General features: G+C 43.1%; 1 protein-coding gene across 6 annotated transcripts in view; it reads left to right on the top strand.

The window, feature by feature from the left end:
* The window catches only part of PRICKLE2 (prickle planar cell polarity protein 2), a 195414-nt gene that overhangs the window by 138028 nt on the left and 30263 nt on the right, over positions 1 to 27123 (top strand). For 5 of the 6 annotated variants that reach the window (XM_073350993.1, XM_073350998.1, XM_073350996.1 and 2 more), the window contains 4 exons: positions 831 to 1014; positions 17851 to 17964; positions 19955 to 20092; positions 21451 to 21654. In XM_073350993.1, coding sequence (XP_073207094.1) covers positions 831 to 1014; positions 17851 to 17964; positions 19955 to 20092; positions 21451 to 21654 — 640 coding nt within the window. The remainder of the gene's footprint in view (positions 1 to 830; positions 1015 to 17850; positions 17965 to 19954; positions 20093 to 21450; positions 21655 to 27123) is intronic. The other variant, XM_073350997.1, reaches the window with a different exon arrangement.

Raw genomic sequence — 27123 nt, 5'->3', positions numbered from 1 at the left:
CTGCTGCTCCCATTCAAGACCATGGAAAATCTCTCCTTGACTTTAATGATGCGAGATCAGGCTTACTGAGCTAAAAAAAGGTGACACTCATGATGAATTAAACTAGTGTGTGTCTGAATGGCAACTGTTAGGTTGTTATGTGACTAGTTATTTGTATTGCAGTAGCACCTGGTGGTCTCAGTCAGGGATTGGAGCCCCATTGTGTAAACGCATATAACATGATTCTTGCCCTGAAGACTTTACAATCTAAGTAATTGAAAGAGAGACTACTGCAGTGGGATTGTGTTTCATAGCATCCTTTCATTTAACAATGCTTAGATTATAATATGTTTTATGCCATTTTAAAGCTAATTTATGCTGTTAGAATGGTAAAGGAACTTTTCATTCCCATCTTTCCATTTCACCTGACATTTTACATATTTAATAGGACAGGACAGGTCCTCAGCTGGTGTCAATCTGAAGTCACTGCAGGTCTGCCAGTGTAAACTAGCTGAGAATCTGTCTCTACACCTATTTATTAGCCCTGTGGAAGTTTATTTCTCAGCATAAAGGAGGAAACAATTCTGTCTCCCACTACCTTTAACAATCTGATACAGTCCTTGACTCTCTGGGGTTGTTTTAGCAAGTCTGGACTTTTTTCCCCCAGGAAAGACATAAATACTGAATTAGAAAACTGCTCTGGATGAATTGGCTTATTGCCAGGGGCATGCTGCCAATGAGTGTGTGTTTATAGTTTGGGATCTGAGCTTTGCTGATTGGCAGCAATCACTCAGATTGTTTCTTCTTCAAAATGAAACTCACAGTTGGATTTGTTTCTTCACAATTTGCAGGAAGATTTGCCTTCACTGTAAGTGCCCACAAGAAGAGCACTTTGTAACAGTTATGCCTCTGGAGATGGAGAAGACTGTGACCAAGCTCATGTTTGACTTTCAGAGGAATTCCACATCTGATGATGACTCAGGCTGTGCCTTGGAAGAGTATGCATGGGTGCCTCCAGGGCTGAAACCAGAACAGGTAAAACCTTTGCTTTAAAATGTGCTTTAAAACTCTCCTTTAGAAACAATTAGCCTGATATTCAGGGGTGTTGAGTGGGAGATGTTTACTTGCAGTATGCTATTCAGCCACTAGATGTCTCTGTGTGCTGTATAGTGTTCCAGATACTTGTGGCCTAGGTAAACAAGTGAGACAAAGCTGGGACTTGTGCTGTGTGGAACTAGGGTGACCAGAAGTCCCGATTTTATAGGGACAGTCCCAATTTTGGAGGCTTTTTCTTATATAGGCACCTATTATCCCCCACCCCCATCCCGATTTTTTACACTTCCTATCTGGTCACCCGATGTGGAACCTGCCCTTTTTGGGGTGGCGGAGGGGGGTGTCATTGTAGCTGTTTTCTCTAATGTCTCCTCTTTAAGAAAAACGGAGTCTATATATCATGACACATAAGGAACCAAAGTAATCGTGTGACTTCCTGCATTAAGACCAAAGGAACATGCGAGTACCCAGCACTTCTAAAGATCTGGACAAATGCTCATACTTTCCCCATATGGGTTTGGTTTCTCAGGGATACTATCTATAACTCACCGGGTAAAGTCACTCAAATGACTAAAATGAAGGTTGCATATTTCTAGATAGGAAATTAATAGGGTGGATTTATCCCAGGATGTTGTCAGTGTAAAATGTTCATTTATTTCGATTACTTGCAGTTTACTTGATTTGTTTAGCCTTTATGCTGAGCTTTTACATGTTAGACTTAAAGCTTAATTTCCAGAGGAGATTGTGAAATGAGGTTAGCCTTGATAATTGCTATGGTGATCGTTTTGAAATCATGTAAGGAGGCTGAAATAGGGTGGGAAGCCTATATTCTTAGTCTTGTATTAGCTGTCTTTAAAAATTCTGTTTTCCCTAGCTTTATTCCGAAAGTCTTCGGCATTTCCTGAAATATTTTGGCACCCACAGGCTGTAAATATTATCTGTCGGACTGGAGAAAATCCAGTTGCATTTTTCCTTCTTGTCTCTGCGAGCATTACAGCAATGCTCAATCCCTGCTTTAAACTCCTTGGCACCTTACATTTCATCTATTGCCATCTAGCTGGGCTAGCAGCCGTGTTAGTCTGTATTCACAAAAAGAAAAGGAGTACATCCGATGAAGTGACCTGTAGCTCACGAAAGCTTATGCTCAAATAAATGGGTTAGTCTCTAAGGTGCCACAAGTCCTCCTTTTCTTTCTTCTAGCTGGGCTAGTTCAGATTTAACATTCCTTTCTTTCAGCTTTCACAGTGAGAGATTTCCTTTGTGCCTTCCCCGAGACTCGGAGGACACACATTTAGAGTCAAAAGAACCCAAATTCCAATATAATGGTGGCACATACTCCAAAAGAACATGGAGGTCAGCCCCTTGTGTGGACGCTTGTTGTATTTCCAAGATGCTTTGACTTCAGGCACATCCTGAGAAATAACGCATGTGCATGGAGCATTGGTTTAGGATCTTTTAAAGCGAGTAATCTAAAAATGCTGCCGGGGATGTTGAAAGTCTGAATTACCGCCCAGGTTAATCCATTTTAATCCATTAGTTTCTAGCTTATGCTTCTCTCTGAGGTCACTTTGCTCCTTGACATGAATATTAACTTTCTAGTTACGGTTCTCGGTCCACCTTATTTGATCTTCAGACGAACAAATGTGCAACTCTAGGTCTGGCTGTAATCACCACGGAGATGACACAGACAGCATAAGTACTGTGAACGAACAAAGTCTAGTGCTGTGAACCTAAATCACTGTTGCTAAGATGGATGCTTAAAGATTTTCTGCTGATCTTAGCCAGGAGCCATTTTGGGACCGATCCTATTTCCGATGGGCCTCTAAGGGCACAGCCTTATGGTCTGACTCATCTATACTGTGGAAAAACTAGGCCAGTACTAGACTTTGCAGTCTCCCTAGGAAAAGCAACAAGTGGGACCCTGGCCTGCTGCCATAATTAAGTCCACACACACGATACCCGTTGCTTCCCCCATCCTGCAGCCTCCTGTCTGCTGGGCCCTGACTCCCACTTCTGGCCCCAGTCCATTCGTGAAGTTCCAAACCATTGGGCGATTCCCCCTAAATAGATCAGGAGGTCGAGTGAAGCACAATTACCAACAGGCAGAACTGGGGTTGCTCGGTGAGAAGATTCAGTCTCTGCAGCAACTCACTGGTACGGGAGTCATACATAATTGCAGCCAGCCACATGGCTTCCTGGCTGATAAGTCAGGTGTGTGTACATGATGTGGAGTCCCTGGAAGCACTATGTCTTATGCAACTGCATAGGCCTAAGGCAGCCATTAAACTGGCTATTGGGCCACATTCTGGGCTGGATTCACTTCTGTGAATCTGGAGTAAATCTACTGAAATACGGATTTGCAGACAGTGACTGTTTCCATGTTTTTTGTTACTTTTCTATAGCACTTCTCTGATGTGCTGCTGGAGGGAGTTTTTCTTCCATTTTCAACTCTATTAAAATCTCTTTTTTTAAAAAAAAGTCTGAGTACATTAGGAAATAATCCCCTGGAAGACTAGGGGGATATGTTTCTTGATATGCTTGGAAGACAGAACTTCCATCTCAGTAAGACACAATAATTTACTAAGAGTCTTTGAAGGCTATCAGAGGAGAAAGTCACCAATATCCATCACTGATGACCAATTAGTTTAAACTGCTGCTTCTGTCCATGTTTCCTTTTTCTGTTTAGTTCCCACAGTAGATCTAAGGTCTACAAGAAAAAAAGTGTTTCCATTTTCCTTTGGCATCAGTAGATGAAATTATGAATGAATATGAGGTCACATCCCCATGTATAACCAGTTCAGAAATCCTTTGTCCACAAATACAGTAGTGGGTTTTGACAGCTTCGATATATCATTACTGAATTCTGATAGTCCAAAAAGTCTATAACTAGAGGTTTAAGTATAGCTAAGTTTCAGAGTGACAGCCGTGTTAGTCTGTATTCACAAAAAGAAAAGGAGGACTTGTGGCACCTTAGAGACTAACCAATTTATCTGAGCATAAGCTTTCGTGAGCTACAGCTCACTTCATCGGATGCATCTCTAAGCTGCCACAAGTATAGCTAAAGGAGAGTCAGTGCAGTCAGACAAAAATGGGTTGGCTTCTTGCCCACTTGTTCAAATATGGTCAATTTGAAAATGATGCGTGCTGACCATGTAAGAATCAAGTTGGTAACTTGACACACATTATTTAACAGTAATAGAAATTTGAGGTCAAGGATTTTATAAATAATGCTATAAGAATTGTGTTCATCAGCTGGGTTAAAACCATATTAGCTAAAGGATGGTGTTCAATGCATGGGACTACAAAGTCTTGTACAAAATGGCTATCCTTTGGCCTCAGCTGTGGAAAAAGATTGATCTCAGATGACAGAAAGGCTCTTAAGTCCCAATTTCAAAAGACTGGAACGTTGGCATGGAAGAAATTGCTTCATGGACCTGATCCAAAGCCCATTTGACTTCAATGGATCAAGGCCTCTATGAGCATCTGATTTATAAGATTATCTGAAAATGTCTTTTTTCTTGGAAAGGAATTTATCTCTTAGGTGAAGGAAAACACACACATGCCTGTGAGGGGTATGTGGAATTGTTAGGGACGGACCATTTTAGGGAAGGCTCATCCATAGTTCGTTACTTTTGTATGTGTTTTGCATCTCAGTATTAAAAAGCCAATAGAGACGAGTAAATTGGAATTACAGACCAGCGCTCTCTGCTGACTCAGGAAACGTGGGAGACAGTGTCAGCAGCCAAAGTCTTGGCTGGAGCTGGTGCTCTGCTAGCTAAACCTTCACATGGCTCCCTGCGGGTATGTCCGATTAAGGGCATACATTTAAAATTGTAAATGTGTAGTTTCTATATTGTTGGACACTATGGGGGAAGAGTGGGAGGGTTGGAGTTCCCAGGGGCTGTGGTTTGCTAGCTAGAGAAATTTAGATCAAGGTTTAACATCCCGACTTCATTTTTGACTAGGAGGGATTTTTGCGGGTTTATAGCTTGTTTGCTCTCCCAATGGCTTTTGAAATTCAAAGCAGCATCAGTGGTGGTTCATATTTTTCAGAAATGTTGTGCAGACTGAGCTACAGAGATATTTAAAAGCCCCGTCAAAGCCAAAAGCTTTACACCGTCTTAATGGTGGCATCTGTACTGTGCCTCAATAATATGAGATAAGGGGGTGTGATGGGCATGTTCTGTAAGTTGAACAAATGATAGTAGTTAGTGGTCCTCTCTTTCAACTGCCCCATAACCTCCAGTTGGGTTTCCTGTCATTCCCAGACTCAAACCCCCTTTATATAGCAAAATAATGTAATCTCTTTTGTTGATATTACAATTGCTCAGGACAAGTCCCTTAAAAGTTATAAAAATATGATCTACGGTAATATTAATAGTGCGAAGGGTCATGAGACCAATTTCTTCTACAACGAACACTGCAATCTTGGCCTTGAGAGCATTGCAACGTGGTGTGAAATGAGCAGCTGTCACAGAGAATCTATTCAATAGTTAATACATTCAGTGGCTTCTGTTCTGTATCTTTGGCTCGACGTATACGAAGGAGGCCTAGTTTATAATACCCTCAAGCTACAGCAGTAGCTAGTCTAGCCGTTAAACGGTAGGGCAAAGAACAGCCAAGGGTCTCCTATAGTTTTAGTCAAATTCACAGACTTACCCACTAAATTAAACTTGTCAGCTATTGCAGCTTTGCATACAGGAGAAGGAAAATGTATTTTTAGATGCTCTGCCTTGCTTTGCTACCTGTGCATTGCTCAGGTAGTGCAAAAGGAACAGACCCCATCCCCCTAGCTGAAGATTGCACATTGTTGGGGTGTTCCCAACAGAGAAAAGGCCAGTGTAACCAGGTCACCCTCGCTACAGCCCCTGATGCAGCGGATGTGTTAGTGGCAGACAATAGAAGTGGCCAGGGCATGCTGTGTTCTGACAGATGTTCCCTCAGGGCCCTTTGCCAGCTGGCACAGATTAGAGTAGCCTCACAACGCTCTAGATTCATAGATTTGTTTTACTTGGAATATGTTTTATTGTCTCTATATGTCTCTATAAGTTTTATTGTCTCATCCTCTAACCTGCTGTGCTGGGAATCAGGGACCAGTAACCCTGTTCATGGTGCCTGCCTCTCTCTGCTTCGCTGAATGTAATCATGATAAGGCAGAGAATCCGACCCATTGTTCAGTGGGATCGATTTGATTCTCTTTAGCTGATGGAAATGGCTGGTGCAGCTTGATTCTTGTGGAAGTTCCCTTCCCTGACTTGTACTATCACAGAGTTAATCAGCTTGTTTGTATAAACTATTACATCAGAAACCAGATGCTAATAGTTCTCCATTTATTTTTCTTTTCTTTAAACTTAATCTGAAGCAGTTCACATGTTTTGAAACTGGAAGTGTATGTGTACTGGACAGCAGAGGAAGAAGCAGGGGAATATCAAGGACAGGGAAATTAAAATTGTCACATTCCACAGTGTTCAGTCTAACGTTGTACTGGAGCTTTATTTCAGCATGCAACATCTGCTAGCTTTGCATGTTACAGTGTGGCGCCAAGTGTTATATGCTACTGCATGTACTGTAAATACAAATGAATTCTCAGTTGGTGCTCTCCGGTGGATTTCTAAACATGCCAATTACGGTACCTGCAGTAAATGATTATCCCAATTCTTGGTGGCTCCTGGGATTTTAGCGCTGTTAGGAGAGGTTTTGATGCAGTGAGTTGGTAGATCCCAGCATAAAACAACTGCTAATCGTTTTTACAAGTGATCTTAAAGGGTCATTGTAAGGCTACATTGAGGTTTTGTCCCTTTCCTGTCTCCCTCCCAGGCTTTTACAACAGCTAACCCTAGTAGATATTTTTCCCCAATTTCATTCTTTTTCTGCAATGCCAATGAAGTCAGCTTGCTTAAAGAATGTTTGCAAACCAAGCCTTGCAGAGCTCTACTAGAGCATGAGAAACTGAGTGTGATTGTGAGTAGAACACCATTGAAACTGACTCATCGACGGCTGCCATCCATGCCAAGAGACGTTGAAGAAGTAAAACCAGCGAAAAGTGTTTGGGGTCATTGGTAACAAAGGGATTTTTTAACTCTAATTTTTTTCACCTGTCTCTGTCCCTTTACATATGACTGGAAAGACAACAGGAACAACACCGCCGGATAATGATTGACTAAGAAACGTGGCAGAATTCTGATTTGCCAACAAGAGTTCTGAGCAATCCCCATAAAAAGAGCCAGATCCTCAGCTAGTATAAATTGGTATATTGAGGGGTCCCCATTTGCTCCTAAGCCACCCTCTCTGCAGTCCTGGGTGTCTTGATGGGGGAGAAAGGGCCTCTGATTTTACAGTAGCTGAGAATCTGGCCCGTGATGTACATCCAGACAATTCAGATCTACCTGTGCTTTGCCATTAGACCTCCAGAATTTTAAAGCCCCGGTTTCTAAGGGCCCTTGAGGGTGCATCTAGACTTATACGGTGATGACGTTCTCATCCCACCTAGGATTTTCATCTACGATACACCTTACACGAGTACACCTGTCTTGTACCGTGAGGCTTAAAATCAAAGACAGAATGATTTCCAGCGCCGGAGGCATGGGATTATATGCACACCTTGGTGTTCCTCAATTATAATATGGATTAATGTGGTTTTAAATACTAACAAACATACAAGGATTCTTTTAATATAATTTCTTTCCTGCCAAAGAGATTTATTAATTCTTCCTGCGTGATCGCCGCTAGGCTCCATTAGCTAGTCAGATTGTTTGTGGTCGCTCCCCAATTTTATATGAGTTTTTATTTGTTCTCTGTGTGTTTATCGCTAGGTCCATTTCCACACTTGTTAGCCAAATCTAGTTCACCCCCCTGTGCATGTCCTCTTACCCCCCACATACACACTCTGTCTCTCTGAGCCGAAACAATGGTTCAGCCCAGTATGGAATGTTTAGGGAGGAAATTAAGTGGAGAGATTCCAGAGGCTCACGCCAAAATCCAGTCTTCATGTATTAAACTAGAAAAATAATTGCACTCACAAAATGTTTTGCCTTCCTAGTTTGGATTTAATTATAGTGTCCAGCCCCAGCCCCAGCCCTGGACAGAAATCAGGTAAGGGAAGGGATGGTCTTCTGGTTAAGCCATTGGATCGGGGAGTTGAGATCTGGGTTCAACTCCTGACTCTGACACAGACTTTCTGTGTGATCATAAACCAGTCATTTAAACTCTGCTCCTTAGCTCTTCATCTGTAAAATGGAGGATATAAATACCTCCTTTCTGTCTTGTCTGTTGAGCTTGTTAGCCCTTCAGGGCAGGGTCTCTCTCTTACTATGTGTATGTACAGTGCCTTGCACATGGGCCTCGATCTCACGGAGGGGAACCTAGACATTACTGTAGTACGACTACTACAAATAGTAAGTACTAGTCATCTGTCTGTGGTATCTGACTAGCTGTATATGTGTTGACTTAATACAAAGGTTGTTTGTCGAAATATATTGTTTCCCCATGAATATTATATGATACATGATGGGCCAAATTTTCAGAGAGATTTTAACCCTTCCTCTAAGTTTGCAGATGCTGTAATTTTCATGTATCGAAGTTGTAGAATTCTGTTCCATGGACATGTAAATAAGGGCACATGCAAAATTCTGGAGGTATTTTTTTTTAATTTAGCCCAGTCTGAATCATATAAATATAAACACCAACTACAGCAAGAAAACAGTGTTCATTTCTTTAGAGGTATGTCCGTTTTAAACACGCACTATTAAAGTCCATGAACCATCTTGTAAAAAGGCCATTTAATAAGCTAGTTTTCAGGGAGAAGTCAGAGAGGGACTAGAACCTGGATCCCCGAGTTTTAAGTGCTCTGCCAGATGAGTTGCAGAAGCAGCTCTGCTAGTTCAAGCCAGTGCAGACTTGTTTAAACTGTTTGCTGCATTCTTCCCACTTAAGCCAATGTTCGTTTTCAAGCTCTCACACAGAGGGTCATGAGATGAGGCCACAAGTGGATTTCACATACACACACATGTACCAGCAGAAACGGCCCCGCACCTCATTATGTAAACAGCTCTGCATGCCGACATGATCCATTCACTTACAGTGAGGAGGGATAAGAATTTCCTATGTTCCCAGATAGGACTGTAGAACCAGGAGCTCTTTGCTGCATAAGCAAATCCTGCAGCAATGCTAGCTCTCTCATGAGTCCCCTCCTGGCCCCTGATTACTCATAGGTAAGATGTGACTCATCATCCCGCTGTCACTGGTGGACTTCAATGCATCCTGCTCCCTGACTGACTGCTGACATTCATGGATTTTGCACAGAGCTCTATGCGGGATATAAGTATGTGCCTCTCAGTAACTCCTGATGGAACAATATGCTGCAGATCCACACCCAGTTATATACCTAATGCTTTTAGTTTGCATAGGGCTAGATCCTGCAAAGTTCTGAGTGCGCTGGCCATGATCCAAGGAAGCACTTGAGCATGTTTCAGAGTAACAGCCGTGTTAGTCTGTATTCGCAAAAAGAAAAGGAGTACTTGTGGCACCTTAGAGACTAACCAATTTATTTGAGCATGAGCTTTCGTGAGCTACAGCTCACTTCATCGGATGCATACCGTGGAAACTGCAGCAGACTTTATATACACACAGAGAATATGAAACAATACCTCCTCCCACCCCACTGTCCTGCTGGTAATAGCTTATCTAAAGTGATCATCAGGTTGGGCCATTTCCAGCATGTGTTTGACTTGAGCATGTGTTTGACTTTAAGCACATGAGTGAACCTCACCATCAGAAGCAAGCTCCCCACAGACTGGGACACACCAACGCAAAGTGGTACCAGACCCTGCCAGAACAACAGATGCAAAACATGCAGACATAATCTTTCCACTGGTACGATGATCAATACCCCCCACAACAGATCTTTCAAGATCCACAGTTCCTATGCATGCCAATCACAACCTGTGGTGTATCTCATCCAGTGCGCTAAATGCCCCAACAACAACTATGTGGGTAAAACCAGAAAAACACTATGCTCTCGAATGAACTCACACAGAAAAATGATAAATGACAAAAACACCCTATTGTCCATGAGTTACCACTTTTCACAAAGCGATCTCTCCAAATCTGGTCTCTCAGTCCTTGTCCTCAAAGGAAACCTGCACAACACCTTCAAAAGAGAAGCCTGGGAGCTGTTTAAAACCCATGTTCAGTGTTGATATCAACCAAACCCAGATACTTAAGCTTCTTGCACTAATGATCTTGCAGCTTTGGCAACATGCATCACATACTAAGAAAGGCATTAGGGACTGGCTGGGTTGAAGCTGAGATGTTGGAAATACCAACTATGTAACACACTACACGTGATCACATCTCTTTTAGTTGTGTTGTCCTGATACTAGAATATTGTTACTTTCTCACAGCTAAACAAGTTCTCCTGTAGCCCCTGAGTTAGAGAGTTGTGGTTTTGGTATTGAAGGCTCGGATATTGCAGTAATGAAGACCATGCAGCTATCTGGATGGAAAACAAAGAGGGAGATCAGTATCCCTGTGTTATGTTTTAAGAGCAATAAAGCTTTTAAATATTAAAAAGTTATTTATGTTGTGGAATTGTATTTCGGATGGTTGTTGCTACAATGCTCCCAATGAAACCGAAGCAGAGGAATAGTCTGAACTGTAAAAAGGGCTTTATTTTGGCAATTTGAGTAATCAGATCCCAGACTGACATTTTAATGAGAAATAAGTAAATAAGAGGGTCTCACTGGAATGTGGCTGGAGAAACATGAGAGCGATTATTTTTTAGAACAGCTGATGCAGATTATAGTTCTAAACACGCAACCTCAGATTTTCAGATACCATCCAGAGTTTGTCATGGGCGGAAAATAATGGCTGAGCCCCACTTTGCTGCAGCAGCTCAAGGCAAAAGGACAGCCGATGCTGCTCCCAATTCCTTGCCCATGGAATGTCTTTGTCAAACAAACAACTGAATCCCTGCAGTGTGTGCAACCTTTTCTTTCTGAAAGAGGTTCTGCATACTTAGTCACTAGAAGTAAATACATTCACCAAAGGAATCTGAAGTTATCATTTATTCAGAGTTTGAAGGTTAAACTTCGAAACTGAGGAATTAAACTGAAAACACCCCCAGAACTAATAAGACTGGAAAACATACAAGCATTTGTGTACTAATGTAATTATTTCCCTCAATTAATTGAATAGAGTTGGCTCAACTTTAAAGAATTTTTTTCCTAATTTCATTTTACAAGGATTTTTTTTTCTCTTGAAGGAGCTGTTAATTTCCAAAATACTTACTAGCTTTTTTGCTAGTAAATATCTTCTTTAAAATGTATATTGTTTGATCTACTTTTTGAGGTGGATGCGGGAAGATGAGACTCAAATACTTTGGGAAAAGAACGATGAGTATAAAGACCAATATCTTTCATTTTGTCTTGTTTTCCTCGCTTGTTTTGTGAATTTGAGAGAGAGAGACCTCCTTAAAAGCAAGACCAGACCCGTTGGAGCTACTCCCCTTGCCTTGCCGGTATTCCTGGGTCCCACCCTACAATGCCTTTCTATTCCATTACGGTCATGTTACTGGTCCAGGCTGTATCTTGGGGTCTGTGACGTGGGTTAACTTTTATTAGGATTTGGCCTGAGATCTTGTAAATTCCTTCACAGTAAATCTAATTCAAATTGGACACAAGGCACGGAGGAGAGATGAACACAGATTAATTCAGAGTGAAATCTAATTTAGCCTCCTCGAGAGACTATGAATTATAACAGTGCTTGCTAAAACAGCTACAGATAAAGGAGGTTGTTACAAAGAGAAATAACACAAAACTGAATTTTTGTGTTGTATGTGGCAAAAGTACTGAATAGTGTAGTAATTAAAAATAGTTAACAGTAAAAAAAATTATTTGGGTTACGCTACAACATGATTCTGTGGTGTAATCAAATCTTATATGTATTTCGGGCTCCCCCAGAGCCTGCAAAAGTCAGTGGAAAGACTCCCATTCATTTCTGTGGGTTTTGAATTAGGTCCTTACATAGCATCTTCCATCTGTATTTTACACACGATGAATTAAAAGTATAATGATTCACTGTGTGCCGACAAATGACATTATACCCATTTCACAGTTAAACAGACTGAGACTTGGAAAGAACAAATTTTTCAGACATCTCTACTTATTTGGGATACCCATCTTGAATTCTCCTTCATTATTATTAGTATTTATTAGTATTACCGTAGGGCCTGCTTTTCAGAAGCGCTGAATACTCACTGTTCTCATTGACATCACAGACTTGCGGGTGTTTTGCACTAGAGCTGTTTGGAAAATGGGCCAGGGGAGAGTCTGTGGATAATTCTGACGTTTTGTCAGAAAGAAAAAGAAAACCGACATGTTTTAGGTTTTTCAATTAAAAGTTGAAGTTTTCCACAGAAAGCAGAAGCTTTCCCTGAAAGATTTTTTTGTTTAATCAAAAATGCCATTTTTCCAGAAAAACAAAGTTTTCAACGAGACTGCTGCGCTTCTGAAAATCAGGCCCCAGGTATCTCGGTTTGCCCCCCCCCCCCCACCAAATTAATGGATGTTGTTGAAACTCTTCACTTTCGTGTGGCAGAACCAAGAATAGAACACGTGATTCCTGCCTCACAGTCCCTGTAACCATTAAATTAGACTCCCTATCCAGCTGTGAATTGATAGATAGTACCCATTAAGGGTACAGTAAACAGCTAAACAATAGACTAAACATAGAGAACTGCGACAGCTTCTGAAGTTGGTTAACACCAAGGATTTGTCATATTCTTTGGTATAAACTTTCATTTCCTGGCACATTTGCTCTAAGTTGAAAACCCATTTATTTCCAAACTATTTTTTCCCCCTACCACTGTGTGAACCTTCTGTATGGAGAGAGAATTGCCATCAAAGGTGACATGCTCTTTCACACACGTGAATTTGTCTCAGGCTTGGTGAGACAATGCTTTATGCTCTCCAGCTGCAACCTGGCTGAATCTCGGAGCAGTCTGTCAGGACCCAGCAAGGCCAACATATCGGTAATAGAACTGGGCAAATAACGGATATGTTGGTTCAGTGGCCACACCAAGAAAATCCAGATGGGGGGAATTGCTTCAGGTCAATCCAAAATGACCATTTAAAAATGTTTCTCTCTGAAATAAAAACAAAAATTTTTCCAACCCAAAATGAAACGTTTTGTTTCATTTTCAGGAGTGTTCCCCCCCCCCCCTTTTAAGTTAAATCTAGCTCAATTTCTAAACAAAATATCATTTTGGAATGAAAAGTCAAAATGTTTTGACTATTTTGATTTTTTCCCCCCATTTTTTGCAGCCAAAACTATTCACCAAATTCAATCCGAATTCATGAACACTTTTGGTCGTCCCTCAGCTGCATTTTTCAGCCAATTACGTGGCGCGCACACAAAATATTGCCCAGATCTACTCAATAATTCCTCAGATAAAGGGACTTCAATCTCTGTGTTAAACACTATATGATCTGCAAAAAACTTGTGTAGGACAGAAACAGACAGCACCTGTTCTACACAGCCATGAATGCTCCATGGCTCAGTGATTGTCCCAATCCTAGGGAAGAGAATTCAGTCCTGTGCCCACGTCAGATCGCTGAGGGGTGCATTGGGGAAGGAATCTTTCTTCCGCCACTTCCACAGTTGCTGCGGCAACCTACAGTTTTGCATGTGTATTAAGTCCCCACCACAGCAAGGAAGATGGGGGTGGGTGGGATTTGCATAGGAAATATTCCTAGCTCCGATGCAACTTCTCCTTTGCATTGGGGCACAGAGCTGTACTCCATGTGTGCAGAGAGCCAGAGTCCATCGCCTGCACAACCTTCTCAATGGAGGACCCCCAGTGGAACCTCACGCACCAGGTCCACTGTCAGGGCGCCCTCCCTGCCCTTGGAAGCCGGGGAAGGATTCCCCCCTTAATACCTAGCTGGGACCCTTCACTTAAGGCTGGTCTACACTTACTGGTAGATCCGCAGTGCTGCAACCTGTGCAGTGAGTGTCAATTTAGCAGGTCTGGTGAAGACACACTAAATCGATGGGAGAGCGCTCTCCCTTCGATTTGTGTCCGCCACCTCTCCGAGAAGCGTAAGGGAAGTTGACGGGAGATGCTCTCCCGTCGACACAGCACAGTGTAGCCCCCGCGGTAAGTGGATCTAATTACGTCGACTTCAGTCACGTTATTCATGTCACTGAAATTGCGTAAGTTAGATCGATTGACTGCGGTAGTGTAGACCGGCCCTTGTATAAATGCACAAGGTAAAAAGCAGCTCCATTTCCTTGCTACAGAAGCCATAAACAAATTATATTTTTCCTTTTAAAAAAAAAACAGTAGACAAAAGGCATCCAAGGGCTGGATTCTGGCTTGGTTCTTACACACACACTCACAAAATCAGCAATTATAAGACAGGTTGTGAGTATCCAGATTTTCCCCGAACTCAGGAAGCTGACATTCCAGAGACCCTCCTGGTGTTCCAGGGCAGGACGATGTCCATGTGTCTTGGTGTGGAACCCTTGCCATGGCCCAATCTTCCCATGGCCTCTATTCATGCTTTCCCCACTTCATCCATTTCTCTTCCAGGCGTCAGTCATTAGCATGGGAGATGTGCAGGGAGGGCAGAATGCAGGTGCTGACCATGGTTAAAGACTCATTCCTGCTATGCTACCTCCTGAGAATCAAGCAAGCTTTTTTAAAAAATAACCTTAATTGTTCCCTTTCCCCCAACTTGTCTCTGCGTCCCTAACCCATGAGCTCCTTGGGAAAGGGACCATCCCTTCTTGAACATCTAGAAAGCACCTAGCGCATTGTGGCCACTAACGGCATCAATATATAACAATCACTCTGTTTTTCCATTGTTAGAGTGTACCCATTGGGGCAAGGATTTGGTCCTTTGGGCAAATACAAGCAAAAACACCAGCCAGGGGAAATATGACTGTGCAAAATCCCACATGATGGATCATATGGCGGTCCCAAGGCATTACCAGGGAGGAGGGTCAGTACTCATAGGGAACAGACAGATGTCTTCGTGAGGACAGTCCTTCCGCTGACTCTGCAGATTGACAGATACCGCGTGGAAGGCCTGCCGAAGCTGATCTGAATATGACAAAATGTTTCAGGTTCATTTTAGGCAATGCCGCGCAGGTCTGGGCCTGCTATTTTTGTTTTATTTTGTTTTGTTTTCCAAATTAATTTGCCCATCCCTACAGAAATATTTTGCTAAATTTATGGGAGCTGGCTCCAGCGGGCCTCCTGAGATGAAATGGAAAAATTCCCAGAGGAAACACTAATGGCCATACGCACACATCTGTCTGTCTGATGGCCAGGAAACAAACACCTAGTTACCAGATACCAGAGTGCAGACCTGCATTAGATCCGTAGCTCCTTTAGCATACAATGTGTGTCTTACAGCTCATTACTTGGGGGACCTGAACAACATAATGTAATTTGGCAGCTAGTCAAGAAGAAATTATTTCTGGACTCCTTCAACTTCAAGGACAAATTGTGCATAAGATCTTCATTTACAACAATCTGAGCCCAGGTGATATAGAGCAAAGAGGCTAAGCTATCGGTACAGACACTTGATTGGAAATCAGCAGACCTCAGTAATATGGAGGGTGGTATAGCCCAGCATTTAGATGAAAGGTCTGGCAGTCAGAGCTCCTGCTGGAATGTATAAGTAACTCTGCTACCGACTAGCTACGTGACCCTGGATAAATCAGTTAACATCTGTACGCTTCAGTTAGTCCTTCCTAAAGGGGTTGTATTTGCTACCTGGCACAGTGTTGTAAGGCTTAATTATTTGTAAAGTACTTGGATATCCTTGGATGAAGGATGCTCTATAAATGGAAAGTAAGTATTATTGTATTTAGTATTTGATTTATTATTTTTAAATAAGAGTTATTTGGAACTTTCCATTTCTTTTCTGGTTTCCACACTAGAAGGTTGTCTATCTGTTGCATTAGTGAAATGAATTCTGTGCCATCTGTTTGGATCATTGCATATTGCCCAATGGGTTCTCGGAATCCAGCAGTCCATACTGCATGTAAGCCCCTTGCCATCAGCAGGGCAAAAATACATATGGAGGCATGTAAAAAACTCACCATCAGTATGAAAGCAATGATGGGAGGATTGGAGGATTAGGCTTGTTTCAGATAAGGACTCCGGAATAAAACAGGCTGAGGGAGATTTTCAAAAGTGACTTTTGAAAGTTGTTTCAGATTAAGATAGGGTGTGACCTTAAACTACAGTAGCTATTCCATGTGTGAACCATGTGTGAACGAGCCCTCAGAAGCACAACCCTCATTGGAGGTCAGTCCCTTAGGTATGCTGGCCAGTTTTCCCCCTTAACATGCTATGGCTCCTGCCTTCTGCCCCCATTCGGTGATTGGGATGTGGGGTGTCCATAAGTGCTTTAGGGGCTAGAGGAAGGCAGGCCACCTGAAGGGTGAAAAATCTTCCCCAAACCTCTCCTACTCTAAAAATATAAAATGGACTCCACTGGCCGTGCATTCCACATTCCTCACTCACCCTTTGGGAAAAGGCCCCCAGGAGAAGAGGTAAGTCGGGCAGCAGCCACCTGAAAGCACCAGTGGGATAGAGAGTTCCAGGGTGAAGGACCCTCTCCCTAGTTTCTATCCTTTGAAAGATCTTGTTAGCTGGGGCACCGCAGCCCTAGTTGCTGTTGCAGTGGGCTGGCACCAGGGGAGAGGTACTGTCTCAGGAAGGTCAGATCCCTTGGTATTTCATAGGCCAAACCCATCTTAAATTCCACAGGGGACCTGGTGGGAAGCTACTGTCTGAGTGAAGCCCTGCTAAATTAGCAGGCAGCTACATCTTGCTCTCGATTAAATTTCTATGGTATCGTAAAGTAGAGATGCACAGCGGGAGATTAACCTCCAGGTGGCGAAGGAACGAGGAGCCATGCTGAGATCCACACCCTTGTAGCCAAGCACAGATTAAAGAGAGCCATCTGCCATCAGAGTATCTACCTACAGCTGATTCTTTGCAATTTTCAGAGCTGACCAGTGGGCGCGCTCCCTTGGCCAAAGGGGGACAATTTAATTTCTGTCAAACCTTCTGGGTGCTCTTCCCAAGCCTTCAAACATCACCACAGGCTCCAATGAGTTGAGCCTCAGCCAGCAAGCCCTCACCCAAGCCCCAGTATCAGCCAGACGACTGATGAGCTGGAGTTGTGCGTGTATTTCACACACACACACACACAGAGGATCTCCAAGGAGGCGGGCACAATCTCCTAGGAGGCGGGCACGTTGCGCTCCACCGTGCTGTACTTTAAATAATTGTTTTAATTATATACTCGGAGACTGGAGAGAAAAACAAGCCTTCCAACAGGTTCTATCTGCTGATTATTTTCACAAATTGTTACAGAAAAGACCTTGAGGGTTTCAGAGTAGGTGGAGGCTAAAGTACCCATTAACACATTGGGTGCCAGGGAGTAGCATTGTTAACCTCTGTTGCAAAGGCAGATGCTAACACATTCTCCCGGCCAAGGGAAACATGCTAACAGTATGGACGTTAACAGAGAAAACGGTAAAGAACAACCCCTGAGAGTTAGGTTAGACATGGAACTCCTGCTGTCGCCTCTTTATCTCTCTCTTTAAAAACAAACTGAGTTGCTTTGTTTCCATATATAGAAGAGCAGATGGTTTAACTTTAAAAGCATTTTTTGTCCATTTGCACCTTTCATTTTTAGTGACCACTTGCTCTCCGAGTGTTTTGTTCTGTCAGTTGAGGAGAATGTGTCAAAGCCAATCAAGGCATTGTACTGCAGTACCTTCTTTAATGTTTAGGTTCATCAGTACTACAGTTGCCTCCCGGAAGACAAAGTGCCCTACGTGAACAGTCCTGGAGAGAAATTGCGCATTAAGCAGCTTTTGCACCAGCTGCCGCCGCATGACAATGAGGTGAGTGGTTTAAAAATACCGTAATTTAAACATTGCAATATATCATATTTGGTGTTGAGGGGAATGCACCTTTTTGATTTAGCGTTGGTGTCATGATTAGCCGATCCACTGAAAGAATCTTGCTACATTACTGCAGCTTTCAGTTGGAGTTTTCTTGATTTCATTTTAAAAAGAACCAATAAACTTTTATGTGTTTTCTATCATCTGTCTGGAATATTGTGCTATGAAAATGGTATGGCCAGGTGCCTTTCACTGTCACGGATTGCTGTAAGCTCCCTTATGCAAAACTCCTCCAGAATTTAAAAGCCTAACCTTTTAAACCAACCTACAGCATTCGATAGCAAGTATCCAATTCTTTATTACATTTTCTAGGATGGTTTAAAAAAGCTGTAGACAGGGGAGATCTTTCTCTGCATATTTGTAAATAAATTTCTATAGAACATTAATTTCTTGAGATCCTTACTCGTTAAATCCCTATTAAGGTGATAGCTACATTATTCATTTAGAAGCTCTTGTTTTGTTTTTAAAGGTTAAGTTTTAGCTTTAATTTTAATTTTTTTAATTCATCTTCCTAAAATCGGGTGTGTGCAAAACAAAGAAACCTTTCTACACTCAAAGGCAAAAACTTTGTTACAATTGTATTAAGGTTCCAGTTAAATCAACTAGAGCTTGGTTTAAAATTAACTCCAAAGTCTATACAAAATCCTGTTTTGTCTCACCTAGGGCTTGCAAATGTGTCTAAACAGGGAGTGATTCTGTATTTGCGCTGAACAGCTAGAGGACGAGTTAAGATCTGTGATTTTATAGACGTTGAACCTCAACTCTGAGTTTCCAGTCAAAATCATTTACAGCAATGGAAGGTGTATTCAGATAATTATTAAATCCTGTGTTGTTTATGAGACAGCAAAAAAGGGCCCCATCTTTTAAATTCTTTTCTTATGTGTGCGGACGTTGAACTTGAATATCTCATGAAGTTCCATTGCGTAAACAATGATCCTCACATTGCTCCTCTGTGAAAGACATGTCCGTAACTTGTTTTATCTAGGTCATATTTTAATGTGCTTGTCTGTGCCTGGCAAGATGCCATATAAATACAATGCAGTATTATCAGAATCAAGGAGAATTCTGAACACCAGTGAGGACAGAGTCAAATTCTTCAGGGCCCAATCCCGTAGGGCTTAAGCTTCAGCAGCTCCCTGAGAATCTGCAGTGCCTGACAATAAATAAATACGTAATTGGCTATTACAAGTTCGGGTCCTCATCCTGGAATTTTTCTGCAAACAGGGAGGGAGTTAGGCATCCATTTCCCATTGAAACTCAGTTAATTCGATGACTCTGCTCATGTGAGTAAGGAATGTGGGATTGGCCCTGTTACTGCTCATGGCAGTAACATTTCTCCCCAAATGCCATAACCCGATTCCATTGGGTTCAAATTAGAATCAGATCAAATCTGTAAGCACAAAAATAATATTTGAACTGTGGAAACCTCTCGTTCTCTGAACTTTCGGTGAGATTATGAATTTGTTGTTTACATCGTCCCCTTTCCCACCCCTGCCCCCCGCCCCAAAAAATCTGGAATTTCTAATAAATCCTTAGCTGCAGCTGGGCATAGAGTCTTCATCGCATAGCAAATAATTAGTACCACATCATAAACTTATGAAGAGTGGGTGTCACAGGAGAGCTTGTTGCTGAACCATTACAGGGCTGCTCTAATACCTCCAGCATGAAAAGACTGAAGGAAATAAATGACTATCCTTTACTGGATTATAAAGAGCATTCATGGTCTCAGCCTTTCCTTACTTGGGCCAGATCCTCAGCCAGCTGAATCAGCATAACTGCATTTGCTCCAGATCATCCCTGCCGAGTCTCAAGTGATTAGTTCTCACTTGGTGGTAACCCAACCAAGCTTTGAAAATAGAAGGCACAGTTACAACAAGTATGTTTGTGGTTCTGTTCATGGTAAAGCAAAATATCACTGCTTGCCTATTAGGTCCGCTATTGTAATTCACTGGATGAGGAAGAGAAGAGGGAGCTCAAACTCTTCAGCAATCAAAGGAAAAGGGAGAATCTAGGGAGAGGCAATGTTCGACCATTCCCCGTCACCATGACCGGAGCCATTTGCGAACAGGTAAGTGCCAATTACGGGACACGTTATTATTCTGCCCAGTGGCTTCCTTTGATTCACATGGGGCTTTCTGTACATTAGCTTGGGTTGTTTTAAATGAGAGCAAGCCATTCTGTCCCTGTGTCGGGCACTGGGAAGTCTGATCCCCCTGTGCCTATGTAGAGGGAATGCATGCATCCGATACTCTCACACATGCACTGCAATCTCTCTACCTCTGCGTCCAAGTTCTCCTGCCAGAAGGCTGAATTAACCCTTAGGTAACTGGCTAGCTCCCAAGTGGGAACAAGCTGGGTGTTTTTAGGGGTTTCCCAGGTCAGGTAGCAGGCAGTGGTGTCCATTTCATGCACAACTCGGTCCGGGCAGGCATCCCAACCCATCCTGCCTCCCTCACGGCTGGAAATAGTCCTGATTAATCTCCAGCCTGTACTCCCCACAGGAACCACTCCTGAAACACTGGTTCTTGACCCCAAAACAGGGTTGAGGCAGTTTGATTGAGCTCACGCCCAGAATGTCAGTGAGGGAATTGGCTGGAAGCCAGAGTGGGAAAACAACAGGGAAGCAGCCCAGTGCGGGAAAGAGGGGAAAGTTGAGGAATGAGCCCAGATCAGTAGGGGAGGTTGGTTTTGGGATATTTAGAGAGTGGGTTGTGGGAAGGGCGACTGCTGGAAGAGGGAGGAGCCAGATGATGGAGGAAGGATGAATGGGGCCCCTGGTGTTCAGTTCAGGAAGCTGTAAGTGAAAGGGAAGTATTGTTACATCTGACATCTTCAGAAGCATTTGGCTTTTCAGTGCAGTGGTAAGTGACCAGCTGGCCAAGGTGGTTACTCCATTTGGCTTTTCCATAGAGTTCCCCAACCAGCAGAAACTCAGCCATGCCAGGAAGGCCATTTCCCCCCTTACAGGCCTATGGAGGAAATGCTCCCTGAAGGCACCACGCTTGCCCATAGGATCTGACTGGCTAGCCTGCGAAGACAGTGCCACAGAGCTGGGTGCAGCAGAAGGTAGCCAGAGTCAAGCCAGCTTTGGGACACAGCAGTAATTGTAACCAACTAGCGTCCCAAGAATCCTCTCTGTTTGTTCTCCGGAGAAACTGTGTAGATTTGCTGCCTTTAGCGTCCAGAGAGAGACAGCTGTAGCGCATAGGGTCCTTTTGGGCTGCCCTAAACCGCAGTCTAGGATCAAAGAGATGGTGACACCAAAACCAGGTTTCATTGGATGGGTCCAAACACTGTCAGCCGGAGGGGGTGGGGGGAAAAAGCTCCTGCTTTATCACATTGTATAAGTCACCTTCTGAAACGTGGTGTGCCCCTTCGGACTAGTGTCAAACCAAGCCCTCTTCCTGTTTGTTGTTCTTCTGCCAGTGTGGGGGCCAAATCAGTGGAGGCGACATCGCTGTATTTGCCTCCAGAGCAGGCCACGGCGTTTGTTGGCACCCACCCTGCTTCATATGCACGGTCTGTAATGAGCTGCTGGTTGATCTGATCTACTTTTATCAAGAGGGGAAGATTTATTGTGGCAGACACCATGCGGAATGCCTGAAGCCTCGATGTGCCGCGTGTGATGAGGTAAGAACAAGCTCCGCTTTGTGTTCGGTGCTTGTGTTATGCTATTTTGGGTTACTACATAGACAGTTCTGATCGCAGTGACTGGCACTGAGCCACCTCTTCAAAAACTCAGCTCATCCATCCCAAATTTGCTGCCGTGGCTACTGGCCCATGGAATATGTGAAACTACTGGACCGTGGGAGTTGCCTAGCTTCTAGCCGCACTGCCTGTTTCGCCGTGAGATACTGATCTGGGGCATCCTGTGGCCATTCAAGTCTGCCATTCTCCTAATTACAGCCTGTGCTCAGCCCATTGGCCATGAGACTGGGAGACTCCCCATCCTAACCGAGAGGGTCCTGCCTCTCCAACTACCGCCAGAGTCCAACTGCGGGGAGCCATGTGGGTCAAAATGAGGGGGACCAGCAAATTATTCCTGCAGGAAAGTAGCGCTGCGAGATTCCGTTCCTGCAGCACGTGTCCCTCTTGGTCATCTCTGCCCCATGTTGCTTTCATGCTGCCATCAGTCTTTTTCATCAGTAAAAGGGAACGGGAAGACACCACATTTGCATGGAACTCCGTTGATTTTGGGACTTCACTGAGTGATGTCCCCATGAAATTAGAGGCACCAGAGAGACATGAATAATGGGCTTGTTACTCTGAGTGACCATCAGCCATGGAAGAAATTTTAAAGCAGCAACGCAGCCTGGAGATGGCTGAGCCCTAAATCAGAACTTGGTCCAGGAGGGCTATAGAGGAGCTTATCAGACTGAATTCTTCAGGTTCCTACAGACCCCAGACCCCCAGCTCCTTAGCAATGTAGGTAGGTTCCAACTCCCTCTCCAGCCAGCACCATGTCTCTCCTAGGACTGGGAGGTGGAGAATGGAGCCGCTGCTCAGGCAGGAAATATTAGTCTTGAACAGTTCATAGGCCAAACCGGACCCATGTCTCGGCTTCTCCTTAGGGAGATTTGCAAGGGGATTCTCACAGCTGGAGGGCTGTAGAAACCACTGTGTACTCCATGGGGATGACAGGAGAAGCAGAGTCCAGGCCCATGATAAGAGTCTGTGTTGTGTAGGTGAGGGAAGCTAATTTACCAGTTCAGCAACTCTGTACTGTGGGGGATTCTCAGGAGCTCACCTGTCCTCTGACTAGGCTGTCCACTGAACAGTCCGCTTCTGCCTCCTGGTAGGCCTTGCATGAACAGTATGGTTGTAGAGACTTTTGGATGGAGAGAGCCTCATGGTACCTTTGTGTTCAAGGTAGCTGAAAGCTGCAAATGTGCATTGACTGCTAACCATTTCCCCTCTTCTATAATGTCATGAGCTTAGCAAATACTGCAGAACATTCCCTGTTCAATTTTTAAAGGACATTCACTTTCCATGAACATTTGTGGGACTGTGTTTTAGTAGCACCAAGGATTGTGGAAATATTCGAATCCTCACAGTGAAGCTGAAATTCTCTTTCCACAATAATTTGCACCAGAAACCTGATTGTCAACGTTTAAGCTCATCCAGTCGTGGAGCAGAACCAGTATTGTCCAGCTTATAGGACAAGCACAACTATGCAATGAGAAAAGGAGGACTTGTGGCACCTTAGAGACTAACCAATTTATTTGAGCATGAGCTTTCGTGAGCTACAGCTCACCAAATAAATTGGTTCGTCTCTAAGGTGCCACAAGTACTCCTTTTCTTTTTGCGAATACAGACTAACACGGCTGTTACTCTGAAAACTATGCAATGCTACTTTGATTTCCGAGCTCAAAACTAACTTTGTGCAAAAATGTGACTAATGTTAAATAATGAATAAATCGGAGAGAATCGCAATATGTTCGCAGACCAAACAAAATGGGCTGATTCGTAAAGTAAATAATTTGTTAGGAATTATTGACTCAGCTCTAACATGGACTGTGATTGGTTACTTATAAAAGGCAAAGATTTTTATGCTCAGACTAAAAATGCTAAACAGAAAAATGACTTCAGGCCTGCTGAGCTACTAGGGCTTGGCGAAAGTCAAATCTTGCCTGTAGACAGGTTCTTCCTTTAGAAAAATAATCACCATATTGTGGGATTGCTGATGTTGGATACTCTCTGCATACAGCCACTAACATTAAAATAAACTGACACTGCAATGTTCTGAGTTTTGTGGATAGGCCTGCAGCACCTGATGTGTGAGTGTGTGTAGACCTGATATAGCTCAACTTCTACACTAAGTGGTAGAGAAAACACACAAAGCCATATAAAATTTGGTGGTTTCAGTTTGTTAGGGTTCATGAATATTTTTCCCTTTGATTTCAAGTTTGCACCCCAGGAGATTCGCACTGGGAGGTTTCAGGTTCAAATCAGCCCAGGGTCACGCTAACCGAGGTCTAGGTTTACTCACAGGGTCAGGGCCTTGGAGAACTTTTCAGTAACTTTCCTGTAATGACATACCAAGTGGTGCAATTTCATCCCAGCCATGGATGATGGTGCCTCCACTGTACCCAGGTCTACCAGCAGAAACCTCACATTTGCACTGGAGGAGAGAGCATTCTATATCTTATGATATGTGGAGTTTGACTCTACACTGTATTGAAATAGACCTTCATAGAGGAGATTAAAGGGATATGAGAAGCAGAACAAATATACAAAAAAACCTTCGAGGCTGATTCTGGATGTTTCTCAAGTGTCAATCTCAGTTTAAAGGCTGGTGAAGGAAATTGTTCTGGCTTGGATAGTTATGAAAACTGAAGTGTGGAAAACCATAAGTATTATAAAAATCCTAAATCCCTTCTGTGCAAGTGTCCAATAAAAATCCCACTGTATATCCACATGAAGTATAAAGAGCATTGACTTATGTATCCAATTATATTTGTAACGTTCCCAGTAAAAAACAAACTCCTAACCATTGAAATGGCCCTGTTTCTGGTTCTTTTAAGCGGAGTAACTTTTTTTCATGTACTTTTATCCTTGCAAAGTCCTGTTACAAATTCTAATACAAATACCCTGTTCAATTCCCTCTTTAAAACACTTCTTCTACGTCCAAAAATAATCACAAATAATATGAAATAACTGCAAAACAAAGCTTCCTATTCACCTGCTCGGCGGAATATACTGTGCTGGTCCTAGCCTCTGTCACGGAGGCCAAGTAGTTCACTGCATAGGAATGTTGTTAGAAGTTGAGAGGCCGAGACTCTATTTGCAACTCAGCTGTTCACTCAGTGTAACCTCAAATAACTCAGCTAACGTCTCCAGGCCTCAGTTTCCTCATCAATAAAATGGGGATGCTGATTCCTTCTCGTTTTTGGCCGTCTGTGGATGAAAAGCATTGTCGGGATGCTACGCATTACTGCTGCCGTCTCGCTCCTCACCCCGATAGGTTATCATTTTTGTTGTGTTTCAGTCACTCTTTATATTAAGGTTCCCTTTATAAATGGTTCATAAATGATTAATAGGGGTTTTAAAAAAGGTTAATCAGTTATTAATCCAGAGTCCCACAGGTCAAGAAGTTGCTTATTACTTTGACTTCACATCATCCACTGATGTGCTCAGAATCATCTATAACTCACACTACTCGTGTCTGTAACATGTTTATAGCATCAATGAGTCGTTCATTAACCCTTCAGACACCAGGTACCTTAATATAACCTTTATATAAATAGTGACTCTGTTTGCACTGTAATTCGTGCAGTGATCCTAATTAGTACAGTAAGATCCCGGTTAGAGGATCTAAACTTTTTGTTTTCCTGTGAAGTGCTGTGCCTGCCTGCAATATTGTGCTATAAACGGGGTGGATAAAATGTGATCATTTTTTAAAGTAAAAAAGAAAAACCAGTTTTTTATTCAAATTGGATTTTTTTATTTAAATTAAATCCAGATTTATTTTTTCAAAAATAAACCTATTTAAAATTAAATTTTGAAATTGACAAGTTATGTTAAAAGCTAAACATTTTATAATGTATTAAAATCATTTAAATTGAATGCAAAAATAAATATTCAGCCATACATGTTTGCTGCCAAGTTTTAAAGAGTTAAACCACTGAACTTGTGGAAGTCTCTGGCTAAGCACCTGGAACCAGAATCTGTCAAAAGGCTAAGTCAGCTTTTGACAGCAGTAGCCGCTTTCAGAAGATGCAAAGAGAATATTTTTTTCAGTTCAGTTTATTCCACTAGTTCAGTTCAATGACTAGTTCTTTCAAAGTAAAGAAACCAATTAGGAGTTGAAAGAGCGGGAAAGCCTGTTTTCCTCTTCCAATCTCTGGATACAGCCATGGTTTGAGAGGATGAGATCTACAGGTTCTAAAACTTTGAAGGGCATGGTGGCCAGAAACAATCAGTTCAGCTCACTAACTACAGATATTCTTTACTTTTTCTAAATAAATCAGTTTGTTTGAAAGTAAAAAGCTGTTTTGATCAACAGTTTGGTCAACTTTTATTTTCTTATGTATCCAGGGTAGTTTTATTCTTTTTTTTTTTTTAAATCTGTTTTTGTGCATTTTTAATGGGAGTTGACTTTCCATCCAAATGGAGCTTGGCACAAATCATAAGTACGAAATGAATCATCATCTACTAAATCAGAAATGCATAATTCATTTTTTTTCTAACATAAAAAAAGGAAAAGTTAAGAATCTGAATAAAGGTAAATTATGCCAGTGTTTCCCAAATGGTGGGTCCCAGCTCACCAGTGGGTCTTGGGAGGGATCCGCACATGGACACGCTCTCTGGGCAGCAGGCAGTGACATGGGGAACGGGTTCCAGGCAGCAGCGGCTCAGAGGAAGTGTCCAGAGCCAGCAAGCAGACAGTCAGCAATCACAATCTGGTCACAGGGGGACAGAAACTGGCTAGGGCTGCAGAAGGGGATGGGGCTGGAAAAGCGAGAACCAGAGGGCTGGAGGGAGTTGAGCAGGAGGCTTGGGCTGAGAAGGGAGGGGAGCAGGTGATTGCGGGGCTGAGAAGGGGAGGGGAGCAGGTATGGAGAGGTGGAAGAACAGGGACAACATTAGGTCCCCAAGAAAGACACATTGCAGTTGGTGGGTCATGAGTAAAATGTTTGGGGACCTCTCAGTTAAACCAAACAATTGTTTAAATCAGTGGTTCCCAAACTTGTTCTGCTGCTTGTGCAGGGAAAGCCCCTGGCGGGCCGGGCCGGTTTGTTTACCTGCCGCGTCCACAGGTTCGGCCAATTGCGGCTGCCAGTGGCCGCGGTTCGCTGCTCCAGGCCAGTGGGAGCTGCTGGAAGTGGCAGCCAGTACTTCCCTTGACCCACGCCGCTTCCAGCAGCTCCCATTGGCCTGGATCAGTGAACCGTGGCCACCAGGAGCCGCGATCGGTCAAACCTGCAGATGCGGCAGGTAAACAAACCGGCCTGGCCCGCAAGGGGCTTTCCCTGCACAAACGGTGGAACACGTGTGGGAACCACTGGTTTAAATAAAGGTGTATAGCTAGAACGTAGCCTCTTGCATATCAAACAGAAGCACCAAATTTAGTGCCAAGATTTAGGTGCAATTCAACGC

The sequence above is a fragment of the Lepidochelys kempii genome, chromosome 7 (assembly GCF_965140265.1).
Source record: "Lepidochelys kempii isolate rLepKem1 chromosome 7, rLepKem1.hap2, whole genome shotgun sequence".
NCBI classification, from domain to species: domain Eukaryota; kingdom Metazoa; phylum Chordata; order Testudines; family Cheloniidae; genus Lepidochelys; species Lepidochelys kempii.
The sequence above is the reverse complement of the archived record's forward strand: the minus strand, read 5'-3'. Positions and strand labels throughout refer to the sequence as shown.